The sequence below is a fragment of the Anomaloglossus baeobatrachus genome, chromosome 7, assembly GCF_048569485.1.
Source record: "Anomaloglossus baeobatrachus isolate aAnoBae1 chromosome 7, aAnoBae1.hap1, whole genome shotgun sequence".
In the NCBI taxonomy this organism is placed as follows: domain Eukaryota; kingdom Metazoa; phylum Chordata; class Amphibia; order Anura; family Aromobatidae; genus Anomaloglossus; species Anomaloglossus baeobatrachus.
Window position 1 is genome coordinate 286,208,584 of NC_134359.1, and position 13,331 is coordinate 286,221,914.

The 13,331-nt window shown below is 50.9% G+C and overlaps 1 protein-coding gene across 1 annotated transcript in view; it reads right to left on the bottom strand.

Annotated features, from left to right (window-relative positions):
* LOC142245545 (uncharacterized) overlaps positions 1 to 13,331 on the bottom strand; it is a 120,925-nt gene that overhangs the window by 89,703 nt on the left and 17,891 nt on the right. Inside the window, exons 3-6 of the mRNA XM_075318328.1 lie at positions 10,284 to 10,407; positions 10,111 to 10,204; positions 7,382 to 7,532; positions 7,117 to 7,294 (exon numbers count right to left, since the gene is read on the bottom strand). Of these exons, the coding sequence (XP_075174443.1) occupies positions 7,117 to 7,294; positions 7,382 to 7,532; positions 10,111 to 10,204; positions 10,284 to 10,407 (547 nt within the window). The remainder of the gene's footprint in view (positions 1 to 7,116; positions 7,295 to 7,381; positions 7,533 to 10,110; positions 10,205 to 10,283; positions 10,408 to 13,331) is intronic.

The window sequence follows — 13,331 nt, forward strand, 5'->3', positions numbered from 1 at the left end:
TAAGGGACAGTCCTAGTCCTAGCTGCAGACTGGACTGTAGAAAGGACAGAAGGGTCGGCAAGGAAAAAGGCCAGGGAGGATGGCCGGAAGAGCGACACCAGGACAGGAAAATTTTCCAAGTCCTGTGATAGATCTTGGCAGAGGAACACTTACGGGCCCGAGTCATAGTGGAGAGGACTTCAGGAGGAATACCAGAAGCCGTCAAGATCCAGGACTCAAGAGCCACGCCGTCAATCTGAGAGCCGCAGAATTCTGGCGTAAAAACGGACCTTGTGAGAGAAGGTCTGGACGGTCCGGAAGATGCCACGGCACCTCTACGGACAGATGGAGCAGGTCTGGGTACCAAGCTCGCCTGGGCCAGTCCGGTGCAATGAGGATGACTCGACGGCCCTCCAGTCTGATCTTGCGCAGAACTCTGGGCAAGAGAGCTAGAGGGGGAAACACGTAGGACAGACGAAACTGGGACCAGTCTTGAACCAGAGCGTCCGCGGCGAATGCCTGAGGATTGTGGGAGCGAGCTACGTAAACCGGAACCTTGTTGTTGTGACGGGATGCCATTAGGTCCACGTCCGGAGTGCCCCACTTGCGGCAGATTGACTGAAACACTGCCGGGTGCAGGGACCACTCGCCACTGTCCACGGTTTGGCGGCTGAGATAATCTGCCTCCCAGCTTTCCACGCCTGGGATGTGGACTGCGGAAATGGTGGACTTGGAGTCCTCCACCCATTGAAGGATGCGTTGTACCTCCAACATTGCCAGGCGGCTGCGTGTCCGGCCTTGGTGATTGATGTAGGCAACCGCTGTCGCGTTGTCTGACTGGACTCGGATGTGCTTGCCCGCCAATAGGAGGTGAAAAGCTAGGAGAGCCAGAAGCACGGCTCTGGTTTCCAGCACATTGATCGAGAGAGCTGACTCGGACGGAGTCCAAGTGCCCTGCGCTCGGTGGTGTAGATATACCGCTCCCCAGCCAGATAGACTGGCATCCGTGGTGAGGACCACCCAGGACGGAGCCAGGAAGGAGCGTCCCTGAGACAGAGAGAGGGGCTGAAGCCACCACTGAAGAGAGCTCCTGGTCTGTGGCAACAGAGCCACTAACCTGTGCAAGGAGGAAGGCCGCTTGTCCCAACAGCGGAGAATGTCCAGCTGCAGAGGACGCAGATGGAACTGGGCAAAGGGAACAGCCTCCATTGACACCACCATCTGACCCAGCACCTGCATCAGGCGCCTGATGGAATAACGGCGGGGCCTCAGCAGAGAGCGCACCGCCAGTTGGAGGGACTGCTGTTTGACTAAGGGCAACTTCACAAGTGCCGGCAGAGTCTCGAACTGCATCCCTAGGTACGTGAGACTCTGGGTCGGAGTCAAAGTGAATTTGGGCAGATTGACAAGCCACCCGAATTGGGCTAGAGTGGCGAGAGTGAGCGAGACACTCCGCTGACAGTCTGCGCTGGATGAAGCCTTGACTAGAAGGTCGTCCAGGTAAGGTATCACTGCCAACCCCTGGAGGTGCAGAACCGCAACCACTGCTGCCATGACCTTGGTGAATACCCAAGGGGCCGTGGCTAACCCGAAGGGGAGAGCCACGAATTGGAAATGTTCCTCTCCGATTGCAAAACGTAGCCAACGCTGGTGTGAAACTGCAATTGGCACATGCAGATAGGCATCTCTGATGTCGATGGATGCCAGGAAATCCCCTTGGGTCATTGAGGCAATGACTGATCGCAGAGACTCCATGCGAAAATGCCGCACCAGAACATGCTTGTTGCGAAGCATGAGATCCAGGATGGGCCGGAAGGAACAGTCCTTTTTGGGGACTAGGAAGAGATTTGAGTAGAAACCTCTGAACCGTTCCCGGGCGGGAACCGGTACAATTACTCCGTTGGCCTGCAAGGATGCCACGGCCTGAGAGAAGGCGGTGACGTTGGAGCAGGGGGGAGTTGACAGAAAAAATCTGTTTGGCGGGCTGGAAAAGAATTCTATCCTGTAGCCGTGGGAGATGATATCCCGCACCCACTGATCGGAGACATGTTGAAACCACGCGTCGCCAAAGTGGGAGAGCCTGCCACCGACTAAGGACGTTGCTGGCACGGACAGATAGTCAAGAGGAGGCTGCCTTGGCGGCAGCACCTCCTGTGGTCTTTTGTGGACGCGCTTTTGGGCGCCAGTTGGATTTCTGGTCCTTGGCTGAGTTAGTGGACGAGGCGGAGGGCTTAGAGGACGACCAGTTGGAGGAACGAAAGGAACGAAACCTCGACTGATTCCTGCCCTGGACAGGTTTCCTGGTTTTGGTTTGTGGCATGGAAGTACTCTTCCCGCCAGTAGCTTCCTTAATAATTTCATCCAGCTGTTCACCGAACAGCTGGGACCCAGCAAAAGGGAGTCCAGCAAGGTACTTCTTTGAAGAAGCATCTGCCTTCCACTCTCGAAGCCACAAGATCCTGCGGATAGCGAGGGAATTAGCCGAGGCCACCGCAGTGCGGTGAGAAGCCTCCAGCATGGCAGACATGGCATAGGATGAAAAAGCTGAAGCTTGGGAAGTTAAGGTAACCATTTCGGGCAAAGATTCCCTGGCGAGGGAATGCATCTCCTCTAGAGAAGCAGAGATGGCTTTGAGAGCCCACACTGCTGCAAAAGTCAGGGAGAACGAGGCCCCTGCCGCCTCATATACAGATTTGGCCAGAAGGTCAACCTGGCGGTCAGTGGAATCCTTAAGAGAGGTGCCATCAGCCACCGATACAACGGTCCGGGCTGAGAGTCTAGACACCGGGGGGGTCTACCTTTGGGGAATGAGCCCACTCCTTGACCACCTCAGGTGGAAAGGGAAAACGGTCATCAGAACTACGCTTTGGGAAGCGTTTGTCAGGACAGGCCCTAGGCTTGGTCACAGCGGCCTGAAAACTGGAGTGGTTAAGGAACACACTCTTTGCCCTCTTAGGCGAGGTAAACTGGTGCTTTTCTGCCAGAGAGGGTTGCTCCTCTGATACTGGCGGATTGAGGTCCAGTACAGAATTAATGGACGCAATCAAATCACTAACATCTGAGTCACTTTCGGACAGATCAATGGGGCACATGGAGTTAACCTCCGAGCCCTCCGTAAAGGCATCCTCCTCGTCCTGCGAGTCAGCTTCTGAAACAGAGCCGCGGGACGAGGAAGGAGAGGGAGCCCTGCGTCTCCTTTTAGAAGGACGGGGTCTGGGACCAGATGATGAATCCCCTGTGAGCTCCGGTACAGAGAGAGCCCTAGCAGCAGAGGCACCCTGTGAAGGGGGCTGATGCATGTTCAGCAAAGTCCTGGACAGAAGTCCCATGGAGTCGGCAAAAGACTGGGAGAGAGACCTAGAAAAGGATTCTACCCAAGCCGGGGGTTCAGCCACAGGGACCGGAGCAGCCTGAGAGACCACTGGGGGGGCGATTCCAGGCTGAGGCATTGTCAGGTTAGAGCAGGCATCACAATGTGGATAGGTGCTCGATTCAGGCAGTAGGAGCTTACATGCAGTGCATACTGAATACAGCTTTGGGGCCTTGCTCCTCGTGTGAGACATGCTGCTGGAGTGGGGGCTCTGCCAGAATGACCCCCAGAGAGTATATACAGAGGTCCACAACCAGAGGTTGTGGCTTACCAGACCGCTGGAGCGGTGTTGTGTGCCCTCCAGATCCCGAAGCCCGGACCCCCAAGCACCTCAGCAAGGACGCTGCAGACCAGCGCTGTGATCGCAGGGAAAACACTGAGAAAATGGCCGCCGGAACGAAGAGAGGGGGCGGGACTTACTCTGGGAGCGGGATCTGGAGGGCCATAGAGACCTACAGGGGAGGAGACATGTACTCAGTGAGGAGTGTCCCTCCCCTGTGCAGAACGGCCGCCGGGCGGAGCCACGCTATCCATCTGCATGAATGACATACGAGGGCAGTGAAACCGAAACTAGGCCTCCGGCGAAGCCGGGGCCTAAATTTGAGCGGTGCGGCCGACGTGCAGGCACCATCAGCGCGGTTCTCAGGCGACAGCCAGAGGACCCGCCGGAAATGTCACAAAACACACTCAGCACACTCTCCCACCATAATAAAGTACAGGGACCCCCAATATATAAACGTCTCAGGTACTTAGCTTGCTGAGACGCAGGGTTCCAAGTCCCTGGGGATGAGTGCTCCGGTCCAGCAGGATCCTGAAGGGCTGCGGATGGAGACCGGTCTCCTGCCAAGCATGGAGAACCGTGCTGGCTCCCACTTCAAGCCAGAGCCCAGAAGGGATGGTGAAGGAGCACGGCATGTAAGGCTCCAGCCTTGGAATCAACCTTAACAGCACCGCCGACACAGTGGGGTGAGAAGGGACATGCCGGGGGTCCAGATTTGGACCCGCTTTTCTTCAAACTCTTTCCAAAAATCAAAAATCAGATGAGAATGCATGTGTGGATGTATGCCTCCTTCACACAAAGCGATAAACTGGCTAGATCTGGTTCTCCAGGGGGTGTATAAGCTCAGAGGGAGGAGCTACACTTTTAAGTGTAGTACTTTGTGTGTCCTCCGGAGGCAGAAGCTATACACCCATTGTCTGGGTCTCCCATAGGAAAGAAAAAGAAATAGGGCTTTCTTGTGCGCACGATGCATTTAAAAACGCTGCATGTTAGTTGCGGAAAATTTGTCAAAATCCCTGCGTTTGAAGAAGCAACATGTCAATTGTTTTTGCCATTTTGGCAGCGTTTTAATAAAACTGAAGTCAATGAGAAATGTCTAAACGCATATTTTTCAAGAAAGAATGCGTTTCACTTGCTTTTTACTAGCGATCTGCATGAGTTTTTGACATAACAAAGGCAGGTCTTTCGTCTGTCTCTCTCGGTCGGTCTCTCTCTCTGTCCATGCCGGTCTCTCCCCCCCTCTCTCATACTCACCGATTCATGATCACCAGCGCTGCACGGCATTCACACTGTGGCGGCTTCTCCTTTTTTGAAAATGCCGGCCGCTCATTAATCCATCTCGTATTCCCTGCTTCCTCCGCCCACCGGCACCTATGATTGGTTGCTGTCAGACACGCCCCCACGCTGAGTGACACCTATCTCACTGCAACCAATCACAGCCGCCGGTAAGCGTGTCTATATTGAGCAGTTAAAAAAAAAAAAAAAAAAAACGACGTGCGGTCCCCCCCAATTTGGATACCAGCCAGAGTAAAGCCACACAGCTGAAGGCTGGTATTCTCAGGATGGGGAGCTCCAAGTTATGGGGAGCCCCCCAGCCTAACAATATCAGCCAGCAGCCGCCCGGAATTGCCGCATCCATTAGATGCGACAGTCCCGGGACTCTACCCAGCTCATCCCGAATTGCCCTGGTGCGGTGACAAACGGGGTAATAAGGAGTTAATGGCAGCAGCCCATAGCTGCCACTAAGTCCTAGGTTAATCATGGCTGGCGTCTCCCCGAGATACCTTCCATGATTAACCTGTAAGTTAAAGAAAATAAACACACACATCCAAAAAATCCTTTATTTGTAATGAGACAAAAAAAAAAAACCCTCTTTCACCAATTTATTAATCCCTCAAAAACACCTCCAGGTCCGACGTAATCCACGCAAGGTCCCACGAAGATTCCAGCTCTGCTACATCAGAAGCTGACAGGAGCGGCAGTAGAACACCGCCGCTCCTGTGAGCTCCATGCAGCAACTGAAGTGAGTTGCGCGATCAGCTGAGCTGTCGTCGCTGTGGTTACTCGCGGCCACCGCTCTCAAGTGGAGGACTGCAGCAGTGGCGGCGAGTAACCTGAGTGATGGCACCGCTGATCGCGCGGCTCACTGCAGTCACTCAGGGGAATTGCGGTCACAGGTGAGTCCTTCACGTGTGACCACAAATCAAGCCGCGGCACACGCACAGAGCCGCGCGATCACAATGAAGTTGGGTGAAGTTCATCAGAGTTCATTCTGATCGTGCGGCTCTGTCTCGCAGCTAGCCATGCTCTTTTTGACAGTGCGGTCCCACTCGGCTCTGCTGCAAGTCTATGGGAATGCTGCAGAGGAGAGTGGGACCGCACTGTGAAAAATGTGTGTTCTGGATGAATTCTCCAGGAATGTGCGCACGTTGCATTCTGCCGAATGCGTCTCAGAACACAGCTCAATCCCTGATCTATATTAGTATTTCTGGATTCCAGCAAGAGTGCTGATATAGTGGGGGAGAGGTCTTGTGGTCTCAGGGTTTTTCCCATATCAGGCATGCTGGTATTTATAGGAAAGGATAGGAAGGAAACTGTCTGCAGCCGTAAAAATCCTAATAAAGATAGTTTGGGCCTCACCTTTGCTGAATCTGTTCTACTAGCTCTGTATTGTGGTTTCCTATATCACCGTAGCCTTTACATGTGGGGGGGCTATCTATCTTTGGGGATTGCTCTTTGGCAGATTAGCTTTCTTATATATTATCTGTAAGAATATTTAGTTCTCCAGCTGTGCTGAGACGACTAGGTCATCGTAGGCTCGTCCCACGGCTACTTCTAGTTGTGTGTTAGTATTAGGTCTGCAGTCCGTTAAGGTTCCAGCCACTCTGTTACCTTTTGGGTTTCCGCATTTTTTGATCCTCCTCGGTCCCTGAATCATAACACCTAAGGGTTCGGTGGCAAAAAGTCCACTTTGCATAGGGGCCGTACAGCTGGGCTCTTTGATAAAACAGCAAGGTTATCAAAACTACAGCATCAAGCTCAGTAAAGTGATTCACGGCACATGGTGGTTGTCCATGTGCAATCCGTGATCTGTTATTGCACATGGACATTACTCACCTGTCTCGTTCCTGCTGTCCGTGGTGCTGAACTCCTCGGCTCGGCAGCATCCGCCCCCCACACTCTGCAGCTACTTCCGGGTCGGCTCTGGCTGCATTCATGAATATGCATGAGCCGGCCAGGAAGCTGCACAGGGCGTCGCTGGAAAGGGGAGTTAAAAATGTTTTTTATTTTCAATGTCCGTGTTTTTTTTGGTACGTGTTTCACTATAGTGTGGTCCGTGGGACATCAGTGATGTCAGAAAAAAACGGACATGTCTCCGTGCGGCAATCACGGACACGTCTGAAAAAGGCCTTAAATTGAGAAGCAAAAACCTGGTGACAAAATCTCTTTCACCTGAAAGAAACAGAGGCGTAGTAGTTATAATTACTTGAAAAACTTGACCGGCGTGTGATTCAAGGAGCAGACGTTACATCTGGGGTTCACCACCTTCTGCTTATGGCAGGAGCAGTAGCACTGCTGGACAGTGTCACGCTGTAGCATTGTGCCCGCTAAGTACTTTAGGTAAACGGGCAACAAATCCTGCAAGAAAAGCTGCAGCTTGTTACCTGGGAAGAGAAAAAACGGAAAGCTGAGCAACTCTGCCACACGAAGTGTATGCACCGCGATCAACACCGAGCAGAGCGGTCACTCACCGGCCTCCTTCAGCTCCGTGTCGATCTCCGTGAGGTCCAGGTTGAACATGGTGAGCACCCCGACCAGGGCACTGTCTCGCTGCTGCTTCCAGTATTTGCTCTTGTTGTGGGCGTTGCAGTGGCAATATTCCGGAGAGTCCCAGTTTAGACACTTATGGGGGAAGAACGGATAAAAAAAAAAAAACACGTAAGTGAGAGGTACAGATCACAGGAGGGTCAGCACATTAATGTACGACTATGGACATATGAATCTGGGTGCTGTGTCCCCCCATAAAGTAGTGGACATGCTCAGCTGGGCACTGTGCCCCTCCGGCTGATTGGTGTACCCATTTATTGAAAAGTACGAGCCTGTCACATACAAAGGAACAGAGATCCCAGCTTTCTGTCGGCGATCAATTAGGGTCTGGGTATGTGCGTGCCTCCCCCAATCAAAACAAACAGTCAGGAGACACCCCCCCCACCCCAATGTATAAAATTGTACAGCAAGTAAAATAAATATTGAACACACCACCAATTTTATAAGTAAATGTATTTCTAAAGGTGCTATTAACATCAAATTTATCACCGGATGTCGGTAACAACCCATCCAATCCACACAAGTAAAGAAATCAAACCATAGAGGTCTATAAATTAGGTTAGTCGTGGGTAATAATCAGCGTCAAAGGAGACATCCCAGGAGACCACGCAGATATCCCACCAATATGTCAGGAAAAGCAATCCGCTGCCTCCAATCATCAGGACAATACACAATTGACCAACGATTGCTGGACGAGGCGCTGGACGCTTTCACTACTAGGTAGATAATTGGGGAACTCACAGTGAGCGTATTATATACTGATTCCAGCTCATATAATTATGAGCTCCACAATAACAAGAAAACTACTAGCTGCTACCACCAGATTGTTCATACAGGCCAACTGGACACCCATTAAAAAGGTATGGCTTCAGGGATGCGAATTATAGAGCAAGAGAAACAAAATATTTCAATTTTTAATATTTAATCCAAAAAGTAGTAAGTATATTAACATATTATATATAAATCCCTACACAATATATGTTACAAAGGGGACAAAACAATTTTGTTTACACAGTTACACAAAATAGATGTACTAAATCTGTGTCATGGAAATGGCTCAGATTTCTGGACGGAAGGTCTCCAATGAAAAAAGTCGAACAATCCTACACAGCGATGCATCTTCCCGGCATTGAACAAGGATCATAATTTGGCTTTTGCTTTTATTACCACAAGTTACACAAACAAACCTGCCCTCTGGTGACTCGTAACAGGACTGGCCACTGGATAAAGGCTTCACTCTCTAGAAAATTTGCAAATCAAAAAAGTCCGCGGAGCCTCTGTTAGGAGTCTCAACACAGAAACTAGCCAGATATCCCTCCGGGAAGGACCTTGCCAAGGAGTGGCTCTTTTTAGGATACCACCATAACCACCAAAGTAAGTGGCCTTTTTAGTCAATATCCAACTCTTTGACAAGTTTAAACATATGACAAGGGAAATGCCAAGTATCCATCCACAGACAGCTGTTTCGGGGTATTGCCCCTCATGAGTGTGGAGTAGGGATTAGGGTTAGAAAATTTGGAATTCCCAAACATCAGGATATATTTGACCCTGGAGGTTCCAGGCAGAAGATATTGTGGTCATGTTTCCTATCACAATTTTATCTTTATAAAAGAGATGAAACATGGTATGTAAAGCACCATCCACCTAACCGATATTTATTTGAGGCTGATGTGCTGATCGCACAATTATAGAAAAATATGCATGATCTTCCCCTCGGAATCATGATGCTGAAAATGTATCTCCCATAAATATCAGATAGATACAAATATTCATCATTGACCACCGACCGCTATAAGTCTACATTCCTGCTTTGATCAAAGGAAGTTGTTTCCATTGGAAATGTACTTCTCCGTCTCTCAATATACAGACCCCAGCCTTGTGTCTGCTTCCCAGCAAATAACCAGCCAGCTGAATTACCTGTCCACACCAACAGATGCCACTTCAATGAAGGCAGAAGTGTCAACTCTCTCTCTTCCCCACTCATAATTAGTTTCTCCCTTCCCTAGTTATAATTAATCCCATATGTTCAATGTATGGGATGGAAATCTCCCCTCGACAGAGACGGATGTCTTATGGGTTTTACAATTTTGCGGCGACAGATCAAACTATTGTAGTGCCCATGTGCTGGGCGGTCTTTTACCTTTCCTCGCGCCAGCACGTTGCAGTACTTTGCTCTGCCATCAGCAGGGCAGATCAAAGTGCGCATGCGCAAAAGTGCAATGGAGGACACTATGTGAATGACATAGGATGCATCATCCACATGGGGCTGGGCAAGAGGATGGCGATTGCACAAGATGGAGGTGGCGCCAGAGCAAGACCCCATATGCATCGGACCCAACCTACCCCATAGGTGAGTATAAGGGTGTGTGTGTGTGTGTGTGTGTGTGTATGTTCTACAGAGTGGCCTGGGCTCTTGTATAGTATTCCAGAATGCTGGACATAAGGGCTCACTGGTCGTGGCTGCAGCTCATAAGGGGACAACCCAGTGACAGGTTCCCTTTAATTAAAAAAATGATACGATTATGAAATTTTATTTACTTAGAAAGTTGTTAACGTGTTCCATACTTATTTCACCCGCTGTAAACCCGCTGTGGGACCTTTTAGAAGAAGACTCCTCTACAGGCTCATAAAAGCGAAGCAATGTGGTACTTACCTCGGAGGCAGGTTTGTCACACAGGTAGCAGTAGCACTCGGCACAGAAGCTGGCATTCTTGTCTATGGGGATCTGAGTCTCTTCCTCCAAACGGCTGAAAGGAACAGAAATCAGGTCAAGACCAGAGTGGATGGATCACACAGCGTTTCCACCAGTGATCGGCTCCTCCTTACCTAAAGGGGTGCGTTGAGCAGTCGTATCGGGCGTGGGGCATCACGTGCGCCTTCTTGCTGAAGGTTATGGCGAGTTCTTCATCCAACACTTCTACTGGTTTTTTTTCTTGTAAAATTGAATCTTCTGAGAAGAAAAAAAGAAAAGAAGGGAATTTTGTTTACTTACCGTAAATTCCTTTTCTTCTAGCTCCAATTGGGAGACCCAGACAATTGGGTGTATAGCTTCTGCCTCCGGAGGCCACACAAAGTATTACACTTAAAAGTGTAACCCCTCCCCTCTGCCTATACACCCCCCCGTGCATCACGGGCTCCTCAGTTTTGGTTCAAAAGCAGGAAGGAGGAAACTTATAAATTGGTCTAAGGTAAATTCAATCCGAAGGATGTTCGGAGAACTGAAAACCATAAACCAAGAACAATTCAACATGAACAACATGTGTACACAAAAGAACAACAGCCCGAAGGGAACAGGGGCGGGTGCTGGGTCTCCCAATTGGAGCTAGAAGAAAAGGAATTTACGGTAAGTAAACAAAATTCCCTTCTTCTTTGTCGCTCCATTGGGAGATCCAGACAATTGGGACGTCCAAAAGCAGTCCCTGGGTGGGTAAAATAATACCTCGGTAAAAGAGCCGTAAAGAAGGGAATTTTGTTTACTTACCGTAAATTCCTTTTCTTCTAGCTCCAATTGGGAGACCCAGACAATTGGGTGTATAGGCTATGCCTCCGGAGGCCGCACAAAGTACTACACTAAAAGTGTAAAGCCCCTCCCCTTCTGCCTATACACCCCCCGTGCTCCCACGGGCTCCTCAGTTTTGGTGCAAAAGCAAGAAGGAGGAAAAAATTATAAACTGGTTTAAAGTAAATTCAATCCGAAGGAATATCGGAGAACTGAAACCATTCAACATGAACAACATGTGTACACAAAAAAACAGGGGCGGGTGCTGGTCTCCCAATTGGAGCTAGAAGAAAAGGAATTTACGGTAAGTAAACAAAATTCCCTTCTTCTTTGTCGCTCCATTGGGAGACCCAGACAATTGGGACGTCCAAAAGCAGTCCCTGGGTGGGTAAAATAATACCTCGTAATAGAGCCGTAAAACGGCCCCTTCCTACAGGTGGGCAACCGCCGCCTGAAGGACTCGTCTACCTATGCTGGCATCCGCCGAAGCATAGGTATGCACCTGATAGTGTTTCTTGAAAGTGTGCAGGCTCGACCAGGTAGCCGCCTGACACACCTGCTGAGCCGTAGCCTGGTGCCTCAAAGCCCAGGACGCACCCACGGCTCTGGTAGAATGGGCCTTCAGCCCTGAGGGAACCGGAAGCCCAGCAGAACGGTAAGCTTCGAGAATTGGTTCCTTGATCCACCGAGCCAGGGTTGATTTGGAAGCCTGTGACCCTTTACGCTGGCCAGCGACAAGGACAAAGAGTGCATCCGAGCGGCGCAGGGGCGCCGTACGAGAAATGTAGAGTCTGAGTGCTCTCACCAGATCTAACAAGTGCAAATCCTTTTCACATTGGTGAACTGGATGAGGACAAAAAGAGGGTAAGGAGATATCCTGAATGAGATGAAAGGGGGATACCACCTTAGGGAGAAATTCCGGAACCGGACGCAGAACCACCTTGTCCTGGTGAGACACCAGGAAAGGGGCTTTGCACGACAACGCTGCTAGCTCAGACACTCTCCGAAGTGAAGTGACTGCTACTAGGAAAACCACTTTCTGCGAAAGGCGTGAGAGAGAAATATCCCTCATTGGCTCGAATGGTGGTTTCTGAAGAACCATCAGCACCCTGTTCAGATCCCAGGGTTCTAACGACCGCTTGTAAGGAGGAACGATGTGACAAACCCCCTGCAGGAACGTGCGTACCTGTGGAAGTCTGGCTAGGCGCTTCTGGAAAAACACAGAGAGCGCTGAGACTTGTCCCTTAAGGGAGCCGAGCGACAAACCCTTTTCCAGTCCAGATTGAAAGAAGGACAGAAAAGTGGGCAAGGCAAATGGCCAGGGAGAAAAACCCTGAGCAGAGCACCACGACAGGAAAATTTTCCACGTCCTGTGGTAGATCTTGGCGGACGTTGGTTTCCTAGCCTGTCTCATAGTGGCAATGACCTCTTGAGATAATCCTGAAGACGCTAGGATCCAGGACTCAATGGCCACACAGTCAGGTTGAGGGCCGCAGAATTCAGATGGAAAAACGGCCCTTGAGTCAGCAAGTCTGGTCGGTCTGGTAGTGCCCACGGTTGGCCGACCGTGAGATGCCACAGATCCGGGTACCACGACCTCCTCGGCCAGTCTGGAGCGACGAGGATGACGCGGCGGCAGTCGGCCCTGATCTTGCGTAACACTCTGGGCAACAGTGCCAACGGAGGAAACACATAAGGGAGCTGAAACTGCGACCAATCCTGAACTAAGGCGTCTGCCGCCAGAGCTCTGGGATCTTGAGACCGTGCCATGAACGTCGGTACCTTGTTGTTGTGCCGGGACGCCATTAGGTCGACGTCCGGCATGCCCCAGCGGCAACATATCTCCTGAAACACGTCCGGGTGAAGGGACCATTCCCTGCGTCCATGCCCTGGCGACTGAGAAAGTCTGCTTCCCAGTTTTCTACGCCTGGGATGTGAACTGCGGATATGGTGGAGGCTGTGGCTTCCACCCACAGTAGAATCCGCCGGACCTCCTGGAAGGCTTGCCGACTGCGTGTCCCGCCTTGGTGGTTGATGTATGCCACCGCTGTGGAGTTGTCCGACTGAATTCGGATCTGCTTGCCTTCCAGCCACTGCTGGAACGCTTTTAGGGCCAGATACACTGCCCTGATCTCCAGAACATTGATCTGAAGCGAGGACTCTTGCTGAGTCCACGTACCCTGAGCCCTGTGGTGGAGAAAAACTGCTCCCCACCCTGACAGACTCGCGTCCGTCGTGACCACCTCCCAGGATGGGGGTAGGAAGGATTTCCCCTTCGATAATGAAGTGGGAAGAAGCCACCACCGAAGGGAAGCTTTGGTTGCCTGAGAGAGGGAGACGTTCCTGTCGAGGGACGTCGGTTTCCTGTCCCATTT